Source organism: Onthophagus taurus, chromosome 2 (assembly GCF_036711975.1).
Source record: "Onthophagus taurus isolate NC chromosome 2, IU_Otau_3.0, whole genome shotgun sequence".
NCBI classification, from domain to species: Eukaryota; Metazoa; Arthropoda; class Insecta; order Coleoptera; family Scarabaeidae; genus Onthophagus; species Onthophagus taurus.
Genome location: NC_091967.1, coordinates 19,649,806 through 19,674,404, shown reverse-complemented (window position 1 = coordinate 19,674,404; position 24,599 = coordinate 19,649,806). Strand labels below are relative to the sequence as shown.

At 32.0% G+C, this 24,599-nt stretch overlaps 1 protein-coding gene across 2 annotated transcripts in view; it reads left to right on the top strand.

Annotated features, from left to right (window-relative positions):
• Positions 1-24,599, top strand: part of LOC111415189 (GATA-binding factor C-like) — a 75,192-nt gene that overhangs the window by 9,683 nt on the left and 40,910 nt on the right. The window contains exons 1-2 of one of the 2 annotated variants that reach the window (XM_023046744.2): positions 13,178-13,281; positions 13,356-13,952. In XM_023046744.2, the coding sequence (XP_022902512.1) occupies positions 13,206-13,281; positions 13,356-13,952 (673 nt within the window). In that variant the 5' untranslated portion in view covers positions 13,178-13,205. Of the gene's footprint in view, positions 1-13,177; positions 13,282-13,355; positions 13,953-24,599 lie in introns of those variants that run through there. The other variant, XM_023046743.2, reaches the window with a different exon arrangement.

Here is a 24,599-nt window from a genome sequence, read left to right as displayed (position 1 = left end):
TAATAACAACAAATAATGATGAAACAAAGTAACAACTGCAAAACAAAGTGTTTTTATTATAAAGAAAATGAGTTGTTTTGATTGTTGGCTAATTTAAAAATCGTAACCAAATTTCATAACATGTTTATACTAATGTTTTATAGAATTAAAGTTTTTAGCAGCTAATTTGAAGTAGAAAATTAGAATTTGCCCTATTAGATTAATGGCATTAGATTCCAGTTACCAGTTCATTGCTTTCCATGTTTTTCTGCTTTTTATTGATAAACTTTGCTTGAAAGAATACGTTTTATCCCTGGTTTAGAAAATGATGGTGCAGTTAAAAGGTAAAACCATAATTGTTGTTACTCCATCGTCATTATCAAATTGGGATGGGTTAGTAATAAGAACTGAAAAAGCATTTCTAAGGATTTTTATGGCATACTCCTTAAAAGGCAGTGACGACATCTAGGCATGTTAAGTCTATCTGTAGATATATCGTAGTTCTTTGTTTTTAATAGTTTTGGATTCTTAGTTGTACCAACGAAATGCAATTTAAATTTGTGGTCTACTTCTGCGTTGGCACAAGTAGCGAATAACAATAAAATAAAACACCTCCAGATCAGCAAAATATTTACATGAAACAGTATTATATCGAGGTGAATAGAACGTATTTTTCATATTCCATATTGTACAAGCAGTATCTAACGTTCTGTCTGAAGTATCTTTTCTTTTATCAGTCAGTCTTCTATTGTCAGTATGCCGTTAGCATTATCTATTCTTTCATTAGCAATATCCTGACCTCTGTCAGCAGTGATTAGCCTTTGGCAAACATTTACCAGCTGTCTAGTGTTCTATTAGCTCTATCTAACTTTTTATACGCAATTTCTGGTCTTCTATAAGAAGGATTTAGTCTTATTTTGGTAATATCTAGCCGTTTATGTTTTGTAAGCAGTAAGTAGTCTTCTGTAACGAGTATCTATTTTTCTTTTTCTATTAGCAACATGTATTCTTTCATTAGCAGTATGTATTTTTCTTCAAGCAACATTTATCTGTCTGTAAGCAATATTTATTCTTTTGCAACCAATATTTATCCTTCTGCAAGTAGTATCTAGTCTTCTATTAGCTGTTTCTGGTATTTTATGAAGATCATAATCTTCTATTAATTGTGTCCCCAGTAGTAATATTTAGTCTTCTGTTAACAGTATCTAATCTTCTGCAGTATTTAACCTTTGGCAAGTATTATCTGTTTCTTTTTGCCAGCAGTCTAGAACAATATCTCGTCTTATATAACAAGAATCTAGTCTCACTTTGGTAATATCCAACCGTCTGTCAACAAAATTTCGCCTCCTGCAAGAAATATAACCAGTATCTATTTTTCATTCTCAATTTCTCTTCAGATAAAAGTATGTATTCCTCTGCAAGCAGTATTTATTTTTCTGCAAGCAATATTTATTCTTCTATGAGTAGTATCAAGTCTTTTATAAGGAATCTAAACTTCCATTAGTCATTTGTCAGCAATATCTAGTAATTTATAATCTATAACATATGAGAATTAACTTGTTTAAAAATTTGATACGCTTGTGACTTTGCGTTTATGTTGGTGTATTGTTTTATGGTGTTAGTCAGTGTCATACAAACTCGTTGAAGCGATGTCTAGCTATATCTAAGGCTAATTGATAAAATTTTATCAACAAATCATCTCCTTACTTATACAATAAAATGATATAAATTTCAATAATCTCAATTTATGACACATAACATTGTAGGAGAAATTTTGATTTTAAAATTTATTTGTTAATTTTAAAAACTTTCCATAACATAAAGTGGATCGGAATTGGATTTTTGTATCATTTTAAGTACTCTGTTTCAAAAGATTTGTTTATCTTTAAACGTTATCAATCGTCGTTATTAAAAGAAAAAAAATATACTTACAAAAAAAAAATGTAACAAGAATGACTTGTTAATTTTTGTTCGTAAACACGATTAGGAGTGAGAGAGAAAGTAAAAGATGGTATTCTCAGGCTGGCAGCTAAACAAACACCAGGCCAAATCTCAACAATGTGTCAAATATTGACGCGATAAATATTTGATAATAATAACGTACGAGGAGTGAGGAGTACGAGGTAGAAAGATCGAAAAATCAGTACACGAAACCCCCCCAACAAAAAAAAAATTAGTTGATAAGATAAAAAGTGTCCATCATTTTTTTTTCTATTTAAACTGATTCAACATCAACAATCGTTTTTCAAATAAAACCAGAAGCGAGTAACGAACCCACAAAATGCATGTGTTTACTAGAAGATTAACCAAGTAGACACACGTTTATAATGTTTACTTTCATTTCATACATATTCCCTTGTATGTTTTGTTGTCGAAAAAAATTCGAAAAGAAAATGTAAAACTTGAAAATCTCGTTTTAAATAGTAATTTGTAAGAAAATGTGCAAAAATTCAAGTCGTTAAACTGCAATTAACTAAATCCTTAATTTAAAAGTTTTTTTTAAGTACCTAGTAATTAACTCCTTCTTTCTTTTACATTCTAATTTTTTTCAGCAATTAAATTTATATCCACTTGCATACACTTACTTAAAACAAAGTCGTTTGTTGTTCTTGTTTAACACGACGATGCGTTTTAAATCACGACGAAGAAGAGGGTTAAACGATCCGATCCATGTACCATATGGTAGCTGGAGTTTAATTTTTAAAACCGATCCTACACAGGGCGACCGATGCAAGATAAAAAGTAAAAAGGGTTTAGTTAAGAGTAAAAAAAAAAATGAGAGCAAAAAGCGGCAATCGTGGTCGTATCGCCACGTCTCTGGGTATTTAATATCGTTGTTGTGGTACCGACGCCGTATATCGGCCTGTGCACTCTGGCGTCGAGTCGGTGTCATTTTGTAACTTAACGCCGACGAGACTGTAATTAGAGAAGAGACGGGTATCTCTTTTGCAAAATTTTGTATTAAAATTTGTATCAAATCTAATTGTTTTATGTGATAAAATTTTCAAAATACTGTAAAACGAAATATTTTTATATCATACTATTAATGTTATCTATTTAATACATCACTATATTTAAATATAAATTAGTTAGGGCTAATAGATAGAATGCAAGTCGGGTTATTCCCTAAGTTGCTTATTCCATGTTCATAGATAAACTCGGGGTATTCCCCAAGTTGTCTGTAACGCTGGTATTCAGCGTTGGATTGTTGTATATTTTTATTGAACTAAAACCAGAACTAACACTAGACTTAGAACTAGAATGTTTCGGATTTAGTCGGATTTATTTTGTTTAGTGTTAGTTCAATAGAAATATACAACAACCTAGCGCTGAATAACAACTAACATTCGCGTCTTCAGACGCATGGCTAAACCCGAAACTTTCTAGTTCTAGGTCTAGTGTTAGTTCTAGTTTTACACTATCACTAGAACTAACACAAGACCTAGAACTAGAATTATTCGGGTTTAGCCGTCTTGAGAGACGTGCGGCTAAATCCGAATATTTCTAGTTCTCGGTCTAGTGTTAGTTCTAATGACAGTGTTAGGTAACACTAAGTAGCACTAGATAACGCTAGATTGTTGTATATTTTTATTGTGCTAAAACTAGAACTAGCACTAGACCTAAAACGAGAAACATTCGGACTTAGCCGTCTTAAGGGACGTACGGCTAATCCCGAATGTTTCTAGTTCTAGGTCTAGTGTTAGTTCTAATGCTAGTGTTAGTTCTAGTTGTAGTTGTGATTCAGCATTAGATTGTTGTATATTGTTTATTGAACTAAAACTAGAACTAACACTAGTCCTAGAAGAGACTTAGGGTTAAATTAAAAATTTTTCATAAAACGTACTTTTGGCTACAGTGGACACTTGCTATATTATCATCATAATCGTCTTGAATTGAAGAGCTTACTGCTAGAACGATAAGCCACCAAACTAAAATTTTAAGAAAATTAACTTCAAAAGATTAAAATTTCTATGCTGCAAAATTTTACCCTGAAAATGACTTCATATTAAAACTATACTTTACTCTAGTCTAGGGAACATTTGAACACCAGTAGATTTAATGATTTTTATTATTGAAAAAATGTGGCTTGTCACATTATTACATTAAAAAAAGATCCTCCTCTTTTTTTAATAGTAACTTCATCATAAGTTCCATTAACTGAGTGTTTTATAAAGAATGATTTTGGAGCATCTACTTTAAAATGAAAAGAGTAGACAAATGGATGTTTTTTATTATTTTCTTCTATAACTTTTTTCTCTATTAAGGCGAAATCATGATCAGATGGCAAGTGAGATACTCTTAAATCGCTTCTCTCTAATTAACAGTAGCTAAAGAGACATGATGACCCAACATTTGTTTTGACCTGGGTACACCAGATTTAATATTATTCAAAATTTTATCAAAATGGACCCTACCTCATACGCTCGTCTTTTTGCCTTTTCTTCTGATCATAAATACATAAAACCCTGTTCGTTAGTGCAGTCATGAAGGTAACTTTTCTGAAAGTCATAGGATCCTAAATCGGAGGATTTCTTAAATATTGTGTTATGACATCCTTATAGGAAAGTCCCACATTTCTTTTTATCACATGTTGCAAGTCTATTTTATTAGCTTGTCAAGTTCTAACCTGCAGATTTTAACGCTGCAGTGTTAATGTAAGTACGAAATTTTTAGACAAGTGGAACCATCTGTATGAATAACTTTGTAACTTGGTTTTATTCGGCTTGTCATACTATTGCATGATGAGAAAATAGCAAAATCTCATTTTTGCAGAAAATTATATTATTATTACATTAAAAAAAGATTGTTACTGGCCTCCCTCTTTTTTTAATGGTAACTTCATCATAAGTTCCATTAACTGAGTGTTTTATAAAGAATGATCTACTTTAAAATGAAAACAATAGACTCCAAAAAGTTTAATTTTTCACCTTTGTCGGTGCGTGCATTTTTTGATATGTTAGATAGCAAAGGTTCTAGTTTCATGAAAGATAGACCTATGGTGCGTATTTTCTATGCCTTTTCTCTATTAAGGCAAAGTCATGATCAGATGGCAATACTCTTAAATCGCTTCTCTCTAATTAACTGTAGCTAAAGAGACATAATGACCCAACTTTTGTTTTGACCCTACCTCATCCGCTCCTCTTTTAGCCTTTTTTTCTTTCCACAAATACATAAAACCCTGTTCGTTAGTGCAGTCATGAACACCCAGATTATAAAGCCAAATCTTTCGGCAGTAAAAATCTGGTTCTGTGGTTAGTTTCGGGATAGGCATCGCCTGTTGCAGGTCGAATGAAATAACACACTTTTTTATCTGCTTTTGTCTTGGATTCTACTTCGCTTTTTAATAAGCTTTGTATTGCAGATGCTCTACTTTTGTGCAAGTTTCACTGTGTTTTTAGTTCCTATAATTCCTTCTCATTATTTTCACAAGCTTTTGACAAAAAATTGTCGCAAGGATCAGATATAGGTAATGTAAATCCAATATTACATTCCGTACAAAATATTTTCTTTTAAAATATTTGCTCTTGGCAGTCCTACTGACATAATGATATAATGACTTTGATACTTTGGTATCATCCCTCTCTTGTCCTTACCTGCAGTTTGAGCTCCCTGATTTTTTTTTGCTGACGAGTCTATTAATCCTGCGAAGAGGATTGAAGACCATGAACACTCATAAATGCGATTTTGCAAAGCCTTATGTGTTTCCCATCAACAGTCACGAAATATTTATCGTTAAAGTGTCTGCTCGATTCTTGTTTAGTTTGTTTTTTATGATAGGAACGTTTTTTAGGTGATAACTAAATACATCCAAAGAGGTAACTTTTCTGCAAGTCCTAGGATTCCTTAAATATTTTGTTATGACATCCTTCTAGGAAAGTCCCACATTTCTTTTTGTCACATGTTGCAAGCGCGCCTTCCATTTTATGTCAAGTTCTAACTTGCAGATTTTAACGCTGCAGTATTATAATCAGGTTTTATGCGGCTTGTCATACTATTGCATGATGACAAAATAGCAAAATCTCATTTTTGCAGAAGGTGAAGATTGTGGCAGAATTAATATAATAAGATTATCATTAAAACAAGAAAAATCTTTAGCATGAAAATGTTATGGTTAAATTGTATGCTATATTTATTTATTTTTTTGAACACACCGAGTTCAATGAATTTAGTTTAGGTTGTAGACAGTGTCGAGTATAGCGTCGCGACGCTCGATCGATACAGCATAATATAACCATTAAACCGACGCACCATGATTTACGTCTAGGTTTACTCGATCACGACAAAAACAACTTGTTTTAATTAAAACAGTAAATACACCCAAAAACATTTCTTAATACTCCATTAAAATCCATTTCAATTTACTCCAACATTTCTTTCGAAAATTCAAAAATTCTTTGAAATAATAAAACTTTATTTAGATATAAATAAAATTACATTATTACTCTGTTCTCGGAGTAGAGTTTGATATAGTTGACCAACGATTTCAAGATGTAACTTGATCGGTGCTTGTATTTCGCTCAAAGTCGAGAAGAAAGACGCAACGTTGTTATTTGTTGTATATGAGCTCTATACAAGCTCGTATAAATTTCTTCTTCTGAGTCCGACGCTACGCTTTATATACTTCTCCTCATTATATCTTAAAGTATTTATGGAATCGCGTCCACATTCGCAATACGTACGTATAACGTATAAAACCGTCGTTAGTGTGCTTACAGAATGTAAGAAGCAACTTATAACAGTAAAACTTTATAATATGGAAAACGCTTTCCGTACTAAGTAATATGAAAAACGTTTAAACGTATTATTTCTTCAAGGGAATATCGTATTTTAGAATATAATTTAAAAATTGAGTCGGTCGATATACGAAATTTACATAATAGAGTATAATAATAGGAGAAATTGCCTTTGGCCAGAACAGAAACGAAGGCTTCAACTTCTAAACGACGTTGTTAACGGATTATTTTAATTTATTAATGTGTATTATCATCGGTTCGGGGTGATTTAAATAATTTCTGGTTATCTCCTTGTTAAGCAAAACTTTAAATTTTTGTTTTTTTAGACATCATTTTTTATTTTTTTTTATTTGATTCGGATATAAAGTTAAAAGGGAGAATCAAAAACTCCATTATGGGATCATCTGCTCGTTCAGTTAGTTAGGTGCTGCAAAAATCGTTTTTCGGGTCGCGTCGCCGATAAGAATCATGAAGACCGGTGGTGTTGCCCCTATTTTTGTAAAACCCGGAGGCTCAAGGGTTGAGTGGGGCGGCGCCCGTGGGGGCCTCTACGATCACCTGGCGCCGCGGCCATGTTCGTCAGGGCGTCCACAATGGCCGACACCGCGTCGTCGTGTTATCTACCGATCGCATCAACACGATATGGGAAGCAGATTACTGCGTAACGGACTTCCGCAGATGGTCTTTATTATAAAACCACCCCAAAAAAACAAAAATTAAATCAAAAAAAATCTTTTTTACTTAATTCCATCATAAAAAATAAATTTTACATGACTTTTTTTATGACTAGTGATGTAATGATTTCATTACATCACTAGTGATGTAATGAATTCCATTACTTAACTACAAATTGACATCTGTCACTAACAAAATAAGTCAAGTTATTTTGAAACGGCTAATTTTAACTCACGTAATTTGCAAAAATTAGTCTTTTCATAACCGGTTACGTAAATAACTATTTTCATCCTTTTTTTTTAAACGACGACTTAAATTTTATTACGTGCGAATATTAGATTGAAATTTAAAATTTGCATGCTTGTTTCTAAAAGAGATCAAATACAAGGTGATCATAACCTGACGGTCGTTGATTAAGGAAAATGATATAGAAGTGAGGGAAGTTTGAGACGCGAGATACCAAAATTATAGTCATCTGTCGGTCTAACAGCCTTTCATTACCGGCCACTTACCGGTTTTTAACTTTGCTAAACCGCTCCTAACTAATATGATTATTGTAGGCCGATTCCTACAGCACGTCTACAGATAATTGCACCAAAAGTGGATAATATCACTCGATCAATTGGTACCTTTCGTTCTTTGTTTACAATTTCTTTCAAACTAAATTTAATAGAGCAAAAATTTATGTTGCCATTTTCTCAAATTCCATTCGGTGTATTAATAATATCGGTGTTGAAATGTATATAAATAGAAAATATGTGCGCAATGAAATTGTGGACAAAAATTGTATTTATTATTGCATATTAAATATATATTGATAAGCAGTGACTCGTTTCAAATTTAGTATCCAAGCTAGAAACTGGTAATGTCAGTGTAAGATTGAATAGATACATATTTAATAATCGAATTTTAATATTTATAAGTATGCATTATACTTTGTCTCACAATCATGTATAAATCGTCAGGTAGCCGTGTTATACTCTTAATTTTTAATGAAAGTTGCAAGTTGCTTTCTACACTTTGTACAATTTAGTATATCCTTTCTCGAAGTGAATGAATGAATCGACGTATATAATAATTTATTCAAACCGATTATTGATACAGTTAAGCATGATTTATTATTGCAAAGTTTTAGTTGTTTCCATTTTAAATACTTAATTTTTTAAGGGAAAATGTTTATTTTTGGCTCAATTTAATCGTTGTGTCATTATATGTTGATATAAAATTAATAATGTTATGGTAATATTTATTTACATTAAGTCAGGAACTATGATGCATTTTAAAAAATTTTACCACATCAAAATAATATGCTAATTGGGTTAGATTTTACTTGATAGGTATAGCTATTGGCATTATTGATTCATTACAAATTTATCAATAATAACAGAGCACAGAACAGAAATTAGAAATGATCAACGACAATTTTGGCAATTTTTACTTTTTGGTTTAATGTGATTGCAATTCAAAACAACGATAAAGATTAAAACTGTTTCTGAGAACAATAAAGAACAAAAATGGAGATATCTACGTAAAACGATGAAGAAGGAATGTTTATTGAGAACCAAACAAGAAAAATACAAGGTAGATCAACAGGTAAGGATCAAAATAGAAACAGAAAAGCAAATAATAATGGAAAAGCAGCTGAGAGAGATTGAGGAACAAACCAATTGATTAAATGTATGGGATAGTTGAGGAAGGAGGTATTATTGCATAAATTGAATAAAGTTTGGTAAGAAGAAAAAATATCAAAAAATTGATAAACGGCACTGTAGATACAACTATAGATATATAACACTTCTAAGCATGTCCATGAAGATGTTAGAACAAATCATTGGCAAAAAATTAAATCAACAATAGAAAAAAACATTACATGAAAATTGATGAGACAATAAAAAAATACAAAATTGGATCAAAGAAATTCCAGGTTAAATATAAGAACATGTAACCTGCGGAAATTATAGAAGTAGCTTTTAGAGACGATGTAATGATTGTATGAGATGCACAGAAGGGATTGCTAAACAAACTACAGATCAGAAACGTCAATATATGAAAGGAATTAAATATCGATTCATTAAACGAGTTAATCGAAAAGCTACAAATTAGTTAGTGGAGACGTTTGTGCAGGATGCAGGATACGAGACAGCTGAGACAACTCTATTAAGAAAGAACGCAAGGAAGATGAATACGGGGCATAATGGAGAAGAGAAGAAGAACCCTGCAAAAAATCGAAAAAATTGACTTTGTATAAGAAACCATGGTCCAAATTTGTTTATGAACAAGAAATCTCAGAATGCAAATGAGAGTTTAGAAAGAAAACATGCCATGAATTCCTCATCGTTTTACTGCATTCTTTTGACCAATTTTGGGTTGATATGATATTAATTGTAGACTCTTGGCCACAACCGACCTTGGCATAATCAGGCATAGTTTAAACTAAATTTAGCCGAAATATTAATTATGACATAAATTCTCCTTTATAATATTAGTCGAGACCACTTCCGGCCGAGGAGTTGCAATGTGTTGACGAGTTTTGAATTTTTATCATACTATACAGCTAGCAACCTCGCCCTTAATTAAGCGCAATCATACATTCTCCACTATAAGATTAACCTAAGTCACTTGTAGCTGTAGCGTTACAATTTGTTGACCAGTTTTGAGTTAATGTAATCAATTATCACTCAATGGAATTTGAGCTGGAAATACTTTGTCTAAACTTCCTAAATATACCATACGCTGCGTTTTTACCACACAAAGGAGGCGAGAGATTGAGGAGAGGTACAAAAATATTGGAATGTTAAGAATACAGACTTGTCAATAGAACAAGGAAAAGTAACGAAAGAACAAAAGTTAAATGTAAAAACAGCTTAACTTCATGCAAGAGATGGAATTATTCCTTTATGCCTGATGTGAGGTGAAAGCAGAATATATCACACCGGTATAATTAAAATGCAATTCAAACCGATTCACGGAGCATAATTTTAAGTTTTCTATTAAAAAATTTGACTGTTAAAAACAAGTTTTAAAAATGCGATAGGTTAAGTACATCTATTATGTGATCATTAAAGTTAAGTGCCGCATCAATTAATAGTATTAAGCTTTTTTAGCAGTCTTATACATAATACTTGTATTTTTTTATGGTGGTATATAGTTTGAATAAGTCTTTAATTGATTAATGTACAGATTATTACGTTTAGAAAGCTATACTTTGAAGTTCAGATTTAATGCAATCAACTGATCCATCAGAAAACGTGTAATAGTATCCAAACTAGTCAAAATGTTATTTGTATCCTCCTCTATTTCTTCTTACTTAAAATTATCTAATTCCGAAATCTATTCAGCATGTCTAGCAAAATCCAAACTAGCCAAAATGTTATCTTTATTCCAAAAAACGTGTAATATAGTTCGTTATTGTCATAAAGCTACCAAAAAGAGCCTTATTTCTTTCATACTTAGTTCAAAGTTCAAAGAAGTACATAAATGTAATGATACAAGTGAAAAAATCCATGCGTTTCCTCTTATTTTTTTCAGTTAACTAATGTTATAAGAAAAACATTTCTTGAAATGTCTAGCTGGAGTTGTTACTTGACTTTGTTACTTTAAAAATTGGGTTTGAAACTTCCTGACATAGTTAGTTTTCTGACCTAATGCAACACTTTTGACTTCAGACAGAAATGCTCAAGTATACATTATCGCATCAATATATGATCTTAAGTAAAAATGTTGTTTGGAACGACAAAAGTAAAGTCTATGAATTTAGTAGATTTGGGATCTAATGTCTTTAGTTTGTCATCTAAATCTTTTTGGTTATTTGCTGCCATAAGCATCAAAAAATCTCATCTATATAAGATAATGCATCCTTTATTTCTTAGATGGTCATAACCAGATTTTCAATTATAGAGTCCCATATTATACAGAGAATGGTCCCCAGTGAACTTGGTATTAATTTTTATCTCATGAATAAGTCACCAAAGTTTATCAAATAATTTTGATGATATGTTGATTAATGATTTTAACTTTGGTTCTCTTTAACCTTCTTTATAACATATACAATATACCTGTATTTCTGCTGCATATGCTGAGAAAGACAATTCCATGTTGTTGTTGCATATGAATAACATCACATAAAACATTTATTGAAAACCTAACCAGCATTCAAAATTTATGTCAACTTGATTACACAAATTCTTCATTGTGGCCAATAATCGTGATTTGTTTATAGAATCGATTACCAAGCAAACAGGAAGTACTAATTTTATTCTATAAAAATGATCCTTTTATCATTGAAAAAGAAAGGATAAGTTTAATAATAAATACTTACAGTTAACATAGGCCGTTATGAAACGGCATTTAAAGCACCTCGTCTTTCTTGTTGATACGCGTGCCAAGAAGAAAATAAACCACCATTAATATGCATACTCATAATTCCGAATAACAACTAATTCGCATAAACTATTCATTAAATCAATCAGTTGCAATTAATTTCAGCGCTATATTTTATCATAACATGTAACACAGCAATATCTTACTTTTTACATTCTTTAAAATTCCGTTTGAGTTGTTTTTAGTATAAATTTTCTGTAAACTTAAAAGTTTACGTCGTAATTTTTCTTTTTGGGGTATTTTGTGACCGGTCGTAATTTTTGTACAAGAATTGCAAACGTATAAACCGCTACGTGCGGACATTTTTATGACGCCGCGTCGCTTGAGATATAGCGTTATCGGTTTACAGGCGCTCTTTTATACGCATGGCGAACGGCGAAAACAAAACGGATCGTATTTCGAGACTTGCCGGCCCTGGTTTTCTTTTAACGGTAGGTGTCGTTCGCGACGATGTCCAACAAGAACCAACAATGCGGAGGCTATTATCCCTCTACAATTACTTAATCGAAACTTAACAATACTATGTCGATTAGAATTTAAAAGCCGGTAAGAATGAAAACAATAATAACAAAACAATCTCATCGATAATCTATGTAAAAATAGAAGGATTAGAATATTTTCAGATCCTAAAATTGTTTAATTTTTACAATAATTAATATTCAAATTCAAAATCCTCTCTATGAAAGCTTTGGTGACGTTTTCGCGTAAGATCAAGAAGACACAAACGTGCATCGTTCGGATCTCTTCTTCTAGCGCATAAGGCATCTCATCTTTTATTGATTTTTATTTCAACCAATCGCGTGCGAAACGACGGTGACGTCACCAAAGTTTTTTCAAATTTTGGAATTTTGGACAAACTAAAGTCCGATTTGAAAAATAAAAAATTATAGAAGTCTTCAATTTTACTAAACTATCGAATAAGCCAATAAAAAAATGTGTAACGTCCCCATTGTTATAAGTAATAAGAGTGTTATAAGTTATAACTTAGGGATTTTTTGATGTGATTGATTGAAAATTAAAAAAAAATCGTTCTAAGCTTCATCAATGTTACATTATAGTACTAACTTTTGATAAATAAACGTAGTCTTATCAGAAAGAGCCACTTGAGAAATACCTTTATATAAGTATATGTGTGTGTGTTGCGTTTTATTTATCCTTTCTAAATACGACCAATTTTTTTAATACCTACGTTCGTATTTTTTTGTAATACCTCGTTTCGATAACTTTTTCGATGGCCTATTTGTGGACTTTGCTGACTTCGCATAGGAAATGGGTTTCTATCACTTTCCTTATCTCAACCATCCGATAAGAGCACACTTAGAGCGTAACTAAGGATCGAAACGTTGGTATTGTCGTCAATCCTCCTATGATAAGCGGTCGATAAAAAAAAATTCACCGATTCTTATTTTTTTTTAATATCCTCTCTAAAATCTCGCGATGAGTTTCATCGAACATTGTGGCGCCTATTGGGAGGATGATAATCAACATGAACAACATCAATTTCTCAATAATGGTACATTATTAATAAATTTTTTTTAATTTTTAAAAATTTAAATAATTTAAGTTAAATTTTCCTTTTTTTTTTAGCATCAAGAATGTCATCGAGTCAAGTATGCAGACCACATTTCCACGCCCCATTACCCTGGTTATCCGACGGAACAAAACCCCTAACACATTCAGGTCCTTGGGTACCATTCGGGGGTGGCGATCCGGATAAAAGTCAAAGTCCATCGGGGGCGCCACCCGCTCAATCCCACAATCTCTTCTCATTTCCACCAACGCCCCCAAAAGACAGCACGCCGGATTCGGTGGCGCCAGGTGTTGGAGGCGGCGGTGGCGGAGGTGGTGGTGCAGAGTACAGCGCGGTTGCAGCCGCAATGGGAGCCTTTATGCACGAGAACCATCAAAGCTGTGCGTTGGATGTGAAGCCATCGCAGGCTGCGGCCGCGGCGGCGGCTGCGGCTGCTGCTGCCGCTGCGGGGGCGGCAAAGCAACGCGAAGGTAGTGACTATGACGGCGCTTCGTCCGGCATGTTCAATGGTAACTTTGAAAGCTCGTATGGGCCCGCGTACGGCCACGGTATTCATGCGGCGGCCGCGTATTCGCCGCAAACGGGAAAACACCTAGCTGGACCAGGGGCGCAGTCCCCGAACAAACCTAGAAACAAGTCGAGAACTAGTGCCGGTAAGAGATAAATTACAGCGAAAAATTTTTTTTATTTAACCCCAATATGAATTAATTTTTTAATTAAACATAATTAAAAAAAATTAAATCAATATTGGGTTAATTTTAATTTATTTTTATTTCAAATTATTTATTTATCCTTTTTTTTATCATTTAATTCTTAAATTTCCATTTTTGATTTGGCTACGTGCAAATATCGTTTTTAAAACATTTTCAAAAAAAATAACTTAAGAATTAATTCAATTATTTTAAATTTTAAATTAATATCTTTATGTCGATTTTGAAATGTTTTGAAAACGACTTGTGTTCGTGGTAATTGAAATATGGTGCTGGGATGACTAAATTTGTGGTAGAAATTGCGATGAGAGGATTACGTTCATTTGAATATCCAATTTATATTTTAATCAAAATAGGTGGTTTAAACTTAATTGAGCCAATTATTTTATAATAAAAATGTTCGATTAAATAATTAATTTGGATAATTTTTTATTACTCAAATAAATTCGTAAAGAACTTGAATAGAAAAGTAAATTTATTAATTTTAATGAAAATCTAAAATTGATTTGTGAAAGTTGAGAAATGGGTTTAATTCTAAATATAAATATCTAGGCTTTCCTGAGAATTTCGTTAACTTTGATTAAACTATGCTGGATATACTCCTGTTACAAGGAGGTTGGATTGGATGCGCCTTTAAACGGAAGTACTTTGTAAAGAAGCCCATTATAACTGTCATGCTATCACGGTTTAATTCTAATAGAATCATGGCTTTCATGAGATGTCTATATACTTTTTAACTTGTCACATGTCGGAAGATGTTACCTACAATTATTCGTTGTGGAACAAACTTTACATTATTTATGCCAGCTCTGTTTATGCTAACCGATGAAATATAACCGTACTGTTAAAAGCTTGCACTGCATAGAGATTCTCGTAAGCATATTTGATCCATTTTAGACAACTATTTGCTGGTACTATGTTTTGTTCTCGATTAAGTGCTTTTTTATAAGGTAGCAACAAATCCGACATACTTAATGCCAAATTTTAGGCGTTCTGCTTGTTAATATCAAAAGGAGTTAAGTAATGCAACTTACTTAAAAATTTCCATTACAACCATCAAGTTTGGTTATACTCCTGTTAAAAGGAGGGCACCGAACATTATCGATTAAATCCAAAACGTTGGGTTGGATTGCATGCGCCTTTAAACGGTTGTCACAGTTTAATTCTGATAGAATCATGGCTTTCAAGAGATGTCTATATACTTTTTAGCTTCTCACATGTCAGAAGATATAACCTACAATTGTTGGTTGTGGAACAAAGACATTACATTGTTTATGCCAGCTCTGTTTATGCTAGCTAATCTGTTGCTTCATAACCAGCTACGAGTAACCGATGAAATATAACTGTATTGTTAAAAGCTTGCACTACATAGAGATTCTCGTAAGCATATTTGATCCATTTTGGACAACTCTTTGCTGGTACTATCTTTTGTTCTCGATTGAGAGTTGTTTATCAAGAAATAACAAATCCGATATACTTGATGCCAAATTTTAGGCGTTCTGCTTGTTGATATCAAAAGGAGTTGCATGCTCTATATGCAAAACTTCCATTACAACCATCAAGTTTTTAATGTATTCCTGGCTTTGATTATAAAGATGCCAAAAAATGCAGCTTGTTTGTGCTCTATCTCATTGCAAGCTTATATCATCTTATCATTATTGTTCTCTTATAGCGACTCAGTGCTTGGAAAACAAATTGATTTCCTGAGAAACCCTTTTTGTAGAAGGATGCCACCATATCCAGGTTGTGCGTCGTTAACTGATGATTTCCGGTTCTCGTAGGCATTTTTGATCTATTTGTAAATAGACAACTATTTGCCGATACTATGCAAATTCTATTGTCGAATTCTACTGCCTCTCAGGGATCATGATTTTATATTGATAATCAAATTAAAATAAAAATGAAAAAGAGATGGTAGGATACTCAGAGATAACAGAAATCCCCAATACGATTTCCATAAAAAGTTCCATTATGATTCACTTTTAGCGATAGTTTAGTACCGACACATTTGCTGTAAAGATGTCAAAAATGTCTTTGCACATCTTATGCCAATAGATTTGGTACACAGTGGACGAAGTCTTCGCACACCAATCAGTGGATTTGGTCCAACAAATGCTTTAGTTCCATTCGTTTACCAGTTATGCCAGCAGTATAAGATACGACCCTGCTTACATTATCAAATGTTTGATGTTCTCTTACAGCGGTGATCTTGTTATCATGCTTTCTGAAAGGGTTTTAATACATCTCAGCTGCGTGTTCTTAACAATCTTAACCAATAATTCCTAATTTTTGTATGCATTTTGATTCATCTATAAATAGATAAAAACATACTTACCTGTACTATGTAAGTTTAGTATTCGATTCTATGCTGTTTCTAAGGAATCATGATTTCCTACTGGTAATCCTCTACAAAACCAATATATTTGATGGCAACTTCCGAATGGTTTGCTGTTGATGTACACAGCAATAGCAGGTGGGTCGATTTGACGTTTATCTCTACAAATGACATGGTGCTTATTGTACCCACCATATTCAACTCCCATTACAATCCTCATGCTCCGACGGTTTAGTTCTAATATATGTAGTATATCTGGTTTTATTTATGGAAATGTCATAAAACGCCATTACATATCTAATATCGTGAGGTTTAGTACACAGTGGACAAAATACACTCACATCAATTCATTATTCATAACAAACGTTTTAGTGGTACTTCTTCATCTACCACTTTATTGCCAGTTATGCTCTAGGCATAAGATTAGTTTAACTTTTTTCACCCCTTTTTCAAGAAGGACCTTAATGTCCACTCACGAACATGTATTTTGGCCTTTGAAATTCCCATAAATATTTTTTGTTCATCTGTAAATAGACAACTATATGCCGGTAATGTGTTAGTTTCGTTTTTGACCAAAAATTGTGTCTTAACCAACATGATCTTGTAAATAAATTGTTGATTGAGAAACATTGATGATCTTTCTATTCAAATTGCTCTTATTCGATGTCAAGTTTTGAACATTTTGCCTACATCTATAAATAAGATGGTCATCCAATCAATTCTACTTATGTGTAAGTTAAGATGAGTTAGGCCAAGTAGGTAATCATTGCTTAATCTTGAATACAATTTGCTGGAAATTGCGACTAGATGGCAATTTAGCTTACTTATTACACTTTCTTTTGACCTCAAGGTCATTACGTTCTATTTATGACTAATTTCTCTCCCCAAAAATGTGTACCATTATCGAATTAAAATGTATCAACGCAAAAATTTGCTAAATTAAGATTATTTCGCTCCTGCTGGATAGGGCAGCAGTAAAGGCTCTCCAACTGGTCCAGTTAGCAACAAGGCGTTTCACTTCTCTCCACGTTTTCCAAGCTTTCATTACTGCTTCCTCAACAATGCTCGTCTATGTCTTTCTCGGGCACCCTTTTCCATGATTCTTGAGGGTTTCAGTTAAGAGCTAACATCTCAATTGCTCCATGAAACGTCCTTAACGTGTGGCCAATCCAACGCCATTTCCTCTCCTTGAGTTGTCTTCATTGGATATCACCTTCGGCCACCACAACTACAATTTTATTCTTATTTTGCCAGATAAGGTACAATTACATTTGCTTTCTGTATTTGTTAGTTATTGAACCATAAAAAATTTACGAATTTTTAAAGAAATTAGTAAATTTTGGCGCCGCCTATCTATTTCTTTGCCAAATTCGATGAAATCGCTTGATTTAAAGCACAGATTTTTGGTAGACCACCAAAATACTTAAACTATTAAAAGTATATTTGATTAGGAAATGCAATAATTTTAAATACCATGAGATAAAATTATCTCATAATTTAATAAATGTCTACTGTTCGAATCAAAATCTCTAAAATATTTGATTGAAATCGTTTAACTCAGTAATGTTTACATTTAATTAAATGAGGATTAAAGGTTTTAAAGTAATTGATGATAATAGTAATCCTTAGATTTAGTATCTGATTCTGGAATGTGCTAACTATTTAGAATTATCTCACAACTCAACTAAAACAAGTCTAAGATAATTTTATGAATTAAATAATTACATAAAACTTTCATTAAAAATGTTATAAAATCAATTAATAAATTTAATTAATATAATACAAAATTTTAAATGATAATAAAAAAGTTTTAAAAGGAAGTGTACTCAATTTGTTATCGAAAATTGCATTAAATCATAAAGTAATAATCCTTAAATAAATAAAAACAAAGTGACTAACCAATTAAAAAGTCTAATTTGCGCCGTAATTTATGATCTGATGTGATATAATCGTTTCCTTGGGCAGTATTTTGTAACAGATAATCAAATTTAAAATCAATCAATCAATAATTTAATAAAAAAGTGTTACCATAAACATTAATCAAAAATGAGTAAGTAGTAAAAAATCGCGGTTAATATAAAATAATAAAAATCCGAATTATTATCTTTATAGTAATTTTACTTTTTCGTTTCGTCACAAAATGATTTAAAAAACAAGAATGATTTAGCAATAAATTATTTAAATTAAGACATTGCTCAAAAGCTAAATATAATCAAACTCCAACTCGTTATTGAAATTTAGATACAATCAAAAGTGAGTTCTCGATGTTTAAGTACATACCTAAAAGTCCGTTATTGTAAAAGATTAAAGATAACACAATCATTTTAAATTGAAGGAGACAAAAAAAATTAAATATTTATGGTATGATTTTTTTTATTAAAAGTTTAATGGATTTAAATGTACTCGTGATCCTCTATTATCGCTATTTTAATACATGTTAATGATAATACTAAAATAGTACTAAAAGTCTTAATAAAGTGCTCTATTGTCTATGACACGCACAATAAGTTATTCGTTTGGCGTTTTTAAATCAAAGCATTTAAACGATTATTTTTATTTCTTTTTTACTTATTTTTATTTCAATTCTCCACTTTGCTATCTCTAAAAACATGATAATTACCTGTCGAAAAGATAACGAAGTGTCGAGAAAATCACGTTCTACTTTATTTCGATTTCACGCCTCTTATCGTATTTTATAACGATAACGATCACAGACAATCGAGTACTTCGTATTTACGATAAGTTTTTATTTAAAGGTTATTGTTTTCGTTTTTGTTATTTTCTTTTAATAATTTTTTTATGGTTTATTAATTTTATTAAAAAAAAATCGCTGATTTATCTATTTACTAAAACTAACTAACTGTTGCGAATATTTTTTCCTCTAAAAGCAAGCTTCTTTCTTTCAAATCACACGCGAAGTTTTTAACTTTCTTCAACTTTGTTTTATTAAAAACTTTATTGTTATAATTTGTTTTATCGATGTAAAGCACCAAACACGCATCATCACATTTTATTTCCACTTCAAAACGAAATTATTATTAAACGAATAAAATCAGTGTATGATGACGAAAATTGATATTTTGATGATTTTGAATCACGAAATTTTGTTATTTCGTGTGATTCCGATTTCGCGTTGCATCCTGTCTCGGGGGTTTCCGCAATTTCCGTTTTTGCATCTTTAAATATGCTAAAATCGGATTGCACACTATTCTGGCGCCCGTTGAGCGTGAAGTTGGCCTCTAATTAAAAGTGAACAAAAAAGGATCCGAAGATAAATAAGTTTTTTTTTAATCCTGTAGCTTTCTACTCGACTAACTTTGTTACACTTTATTGAAATTTTTTAACCCATTTTTGTACAATGTTATTCTATAATTAGGAGTGTAAGGGATTTAAAGATAAGATCTTAAGAACCTTAATGCGTCTTCTTTTTGTAGCTATTATATTAAAAACGGATTTCATAAACCAGTTCTTATATTTGCTAAATTTGTTGGATTGGTTCAAAATTAATATTTTGTTATTCATTAAAACGATAATTATTTTCCTTTATTTACATGGTAACTTTAAATTCGGCCATCAGATATCCAAATCATTCATGTCCCGTCTAGTTTCCTAATTTAAGTTTAGGTCTTACATTTTGGCAGTGAGATAAGCTCATTTTGCTCAAGGGATGAGTTCTAAGTAATATAGATTATGAAATTTGGCATTTTCAAATCATCGTCGATACTAGCAGCTGTCTTTTGTGTTTTGATCAATATTTTTAAGATCATAGACCTTATTTAGACAACAAATTCTGAGTTCAACTTTGCTAAATTTAGTCCAGACTTCTCAAAAATAGCATCCATGTTTGGTATTCATTGTAAAACCTCGGCTGCAAGCAATCTCGTCTTAATCACACAGAGTCATACAATTCCAACATAAGCAGCCGAGGTTGGTAATTATTAAGCTGAGGTCGCTTGCGGGAGAGGCGCTGCAATGTATTAACTACCTTAAGATTGACATGGTGTCTATTCTAGGCCCGTCCATTAGCAACCTCGTCTTAATCACACAGAGTCATACAATTCCAACATAAGCAGCTGAGGTTGGTAGTTATTAATGCGCTGCAATGTATTAACTATCTCTTACATGGTATCTATTTTAGGCCTCGTGGTTTGCATTGCACAAAGCAGGCATGAGCGATATCGTCAAGATCTCAAAGACCCCGAATAATTATAACAATATTTCTAATAGGATCAGAAACCTAGTAACTTATTTGATGAACCAAAATATTTATTTTTATCGTATCATAGCTTTTACTAATTGTAAACAGAACAAGGACCAAGCCATAAAACGAACCAAGTCACAAAATCTGTTTTGGTTTATTGTTACGAAATGGATTTTCCACTAGAAATTATTAGAATATTTCAATGACTATTTAAATCGAACAAGTACAAAATGCCAATGAAATCCATCTCTAGTTTTTCTTCGTTTATAGTGGTGATATTTCCAGAACACTCTTGTATATGTAGATTTTGATGTGTCTTTAGACAACTGTATAGATCTTCTGTGTCACTCTTTATTAGGTTGTTAGCTGAAAACTAAGAACGTGTTGACAGATTACGTCACCAAGATGGTAACCAGCGATTGAAACTTCCATTGCTTATAAGAGTAAAACTATCAAGGTTGCCAAATGAACGCCATATAGCTGTAAATGCTTTTGATGGATATTGTTCATAAAAGTAATAACATATAGCAGAGAAAACATCTTCTGCCTATGAATGAAACTATTTCTACTGTTTATTCTTAAGGTTGTTTAGAGAAGATCCAATTGATGTGGTATGGAGCCAAGAATTAGGTTTCTATGAATTGTATCAGTCATACTAAACATCAAGTAGATGTTGTGCTTCTTAATAACATTCTGGGATTTATGTGTTAATGGGTAACTTTTTGAAGTAAAGCTCCTTTTTGGTCATCTGTGAGCTGTACTCCCATTCCTTGGCCAATCTTCTCCATCTCTTTAATAATCTATTCAACCTGTCCTTCGTTAATTTTAAAAAGTGTCACATAGGTTGGTGAGAAAATTTTATATCTCCGATTTTAGTTAACTTTGGTTATAATGAACCCTTTAACATGGTCCATGGTGGTTCATTATAAGCGGATATCATTGTATATAGATTTTAGGTAGAGGAGAAACATCTTGGGTACTTACTCTTTTGCCTCGAATTAGGATTTCCATGCATTTTATTATTTTTTGTAGTCTAACTTGCAGTGGAGTTTTAATCATTAATAACACAGGAATAAAAGAAACTGTTTTAGAGTTTATAACTGATTCTTATGTCTTTCTTTGTACTGATCTTCTACTAATGGTATTAGTTTTTTTTTCATCGCCCACAGTTACAGTGTCACTTTCTTATATATTATTGCAATATCTATTAAAACACCAAAATTACAATTTTTAAGATACTCTTGAAGTCACTAAGACTTTCGATTTATCGAAATATGCTGCGAAGTTATCACCATTTTTGATTCAAAGTTGGTAATCAGTACCAAGAACCCAATCATTAATTTGGTGCTGATACAGATGAAAAAATTTCTCACAGATATACTTAAAACATTGTCTATATTAAGCTAAAACTTTCAGAAACTGTTTTGTTAGTCCTAATTTTATGTGCAACGACGGCAATAGAATGTCTTTCTCGGCCACGATGTTGCATTTCCAGCATGCCATGTTTTTCTGGGTGATTGTGGATTCTTTGTGCTACTGTCTCATTCATATGGTCAAAAAGCATTGCTGACACTTATAAATTTCCATGTTTTTGCATCCCATTCATTAATCAAATCGATAATATCTGAGCAGTATACTAAATCTGCAAGTAATTCAGCTTTCTCCTTTGTTGAACTGAAATTCCTTATCAAATCATTTAACTCGGCTTGAATAAACAAGTTCACTGTCTTTTTCTGATGCAGACATGTCACTATCTGTTTCAGTTTACGGCCAAAATAATCTGGATATCTTATTGCTTTCTTATTTTTTGAATTTTACCCAGTAATATCAACGGCTCTTTCCATATCATTGGCAAGACCAAATCTAAACGCTTCTTTTTATCTTTTTGACCATTTTCTAAGATCTTCAACACATACGTAATATACTTTATGCGGTTTCCAAGTCTTATCCTGATCACAAAGTTCAATTCCACAAAGTATCAATCGTATATTTTGACTCTTAACAAACTTTGTACTATTAAATTAAAGATATTGGTAATTTGGGTAAATTACGATATCACTTTTAAATCTTCATTATTTAAGCTATCTTTTAAGATATAGAACGTTAAATCATCCCGATTTTCTTAGAAGTTACAGAAGGGAGAGACCTACATTTTTCGATTTTTACCATTTTTGTACTATTTGGAATAAGTACATATTAAAGATCTTGGTAATTTGGGTAAAATACCATATCATTTTTAAATCTTCATCATTTAAGCTATCTTTTAAGATATAGAACGTTAAAATATCCCGATTATTTTAGAACTTACAGAAGGGAGAGACCAGCATTTTTCGATTTTGACCATTTTTGTCCTATTTAGAATAAGTAGATATTAAAGGTCTTGGTAATTTTGGTAAAATACCATATCATTTTTAAATCTTTATCATTTAAGCTATCTTTTTAGATATAGAACGTTACAATATCTCGATTTTCTTAGAAGTTACAGACCCACATTTTTCGATTTTGACCAGTTTGATGTATTAATCGTATATTTTGACTCTTAACCAACTTTATACTATTCCGTTCATATTTTTTAATCACAAACATGCCACAAATATAACAAGAACACTCTGGAATGTTTTCACAACCGCGATTAATCATTATTCGATGTCTCTTTATGATTTACTAACAACTGGTAAAATGAAAGTTAAACGGGCTGAAATGCGTGGTAAACCTTTTCAAAACGTTATTTATAAAAAAATCAATCGAAGAACAGGTGCGCAAAATAAGATAGATTATTCAAAAAGCTTTTTATCGTTTTTTAAAGAATTGATAAAATTGTGATTATGTTCAGGACTACTGTGGTAGTACTACAGAGAGGTATTAAAGAAATAACTGGTTTTGGTTCACCAGATAATCTCAATTACTCGTTTTTACGAGCGGTGGCATCAACACTCTTTCATTAATTCGGAAAGTCCCCTGTTTTAATGTATGTAATTTCCCCTTCAAAGACCTCTAAAATGGCTTATCTTGTTAAATTTAACTCTTTTTTTAAATTAACGTTTTTAAAATGTATCAAATTGTTAAAAACCTGATTAAGTTTGAAATTGAAACAACTCTTAAATGTTCCTCCTTTGTTCTTTTTACATTGAACCGAGTCGTGTGTTTTTACCCTTTTCTTTTCAAGAACAAGCTTTTAGATTATCCTGCTGGGAAAGTATCTCTTGTAAAAGGGCCACTAATTAGGAAGGAGCATGGTGTATTGTTTTATATACATACACCCGCATCTACTTACTACTTACCCTTTTTTTTATAGAATTTTAAGGTTTTAGATTCAACAACTAAATAACATTGTTTTTTTAATCATAATTTAAATTCTTTTTCGTGTATAAACAGTTAGCCCCCAGGTGTTCAAAAATGTTTTTCTACGGTGCCAATATCACATATCCATTGTCGTTTAATCCTCTTAGAATTTACGTTAGTTTGTGGATCGATAATCCGAAATTGCGGTTTAAGTGGGTTCCCAATTCGGATTTTAAGTGTGTGTCTTTGACATGTTTCCGATTGAATGAAGTCTAAAGAACGATTTTCATTGTTGTAAAATTGCGAATTTTTCATTAAATAAACTTTGAGGGATTTTAAATTCTTAGGAATGAAACTGTTTGGTTTCCGAATGAACGGTTTGAATCCAATAATACTGTTTAAGAAAAAAAAATAAAAATAGGCGGATTTTAACCAAAAATTCGGTCGCGGTCTTTTCGCAAGGCTTTCTCCGTTGTTGCTGTGATGTTTGCACACATCCCGTTGAGGTCATCGACTATAAATTAATTGTACAGCGATGATTAACACACATCCATTGTTGTTTGTTGGGGTTTCGTGAGCGCGCGAGTTCTTTCGACACGCACTTAGGCAAAGCGGGTAATTTTTTTCTCTCTCTATACTCACTTAGAATAATTGCTGGGTATTATAAATTTAAATAAATATTAACTAATTACAATATAATAGTAAATTTTTATTTAACTTTCGTTTAACTTTTCGTTATTAAGGAGCACTCAACTAAATAATAACAGGAACT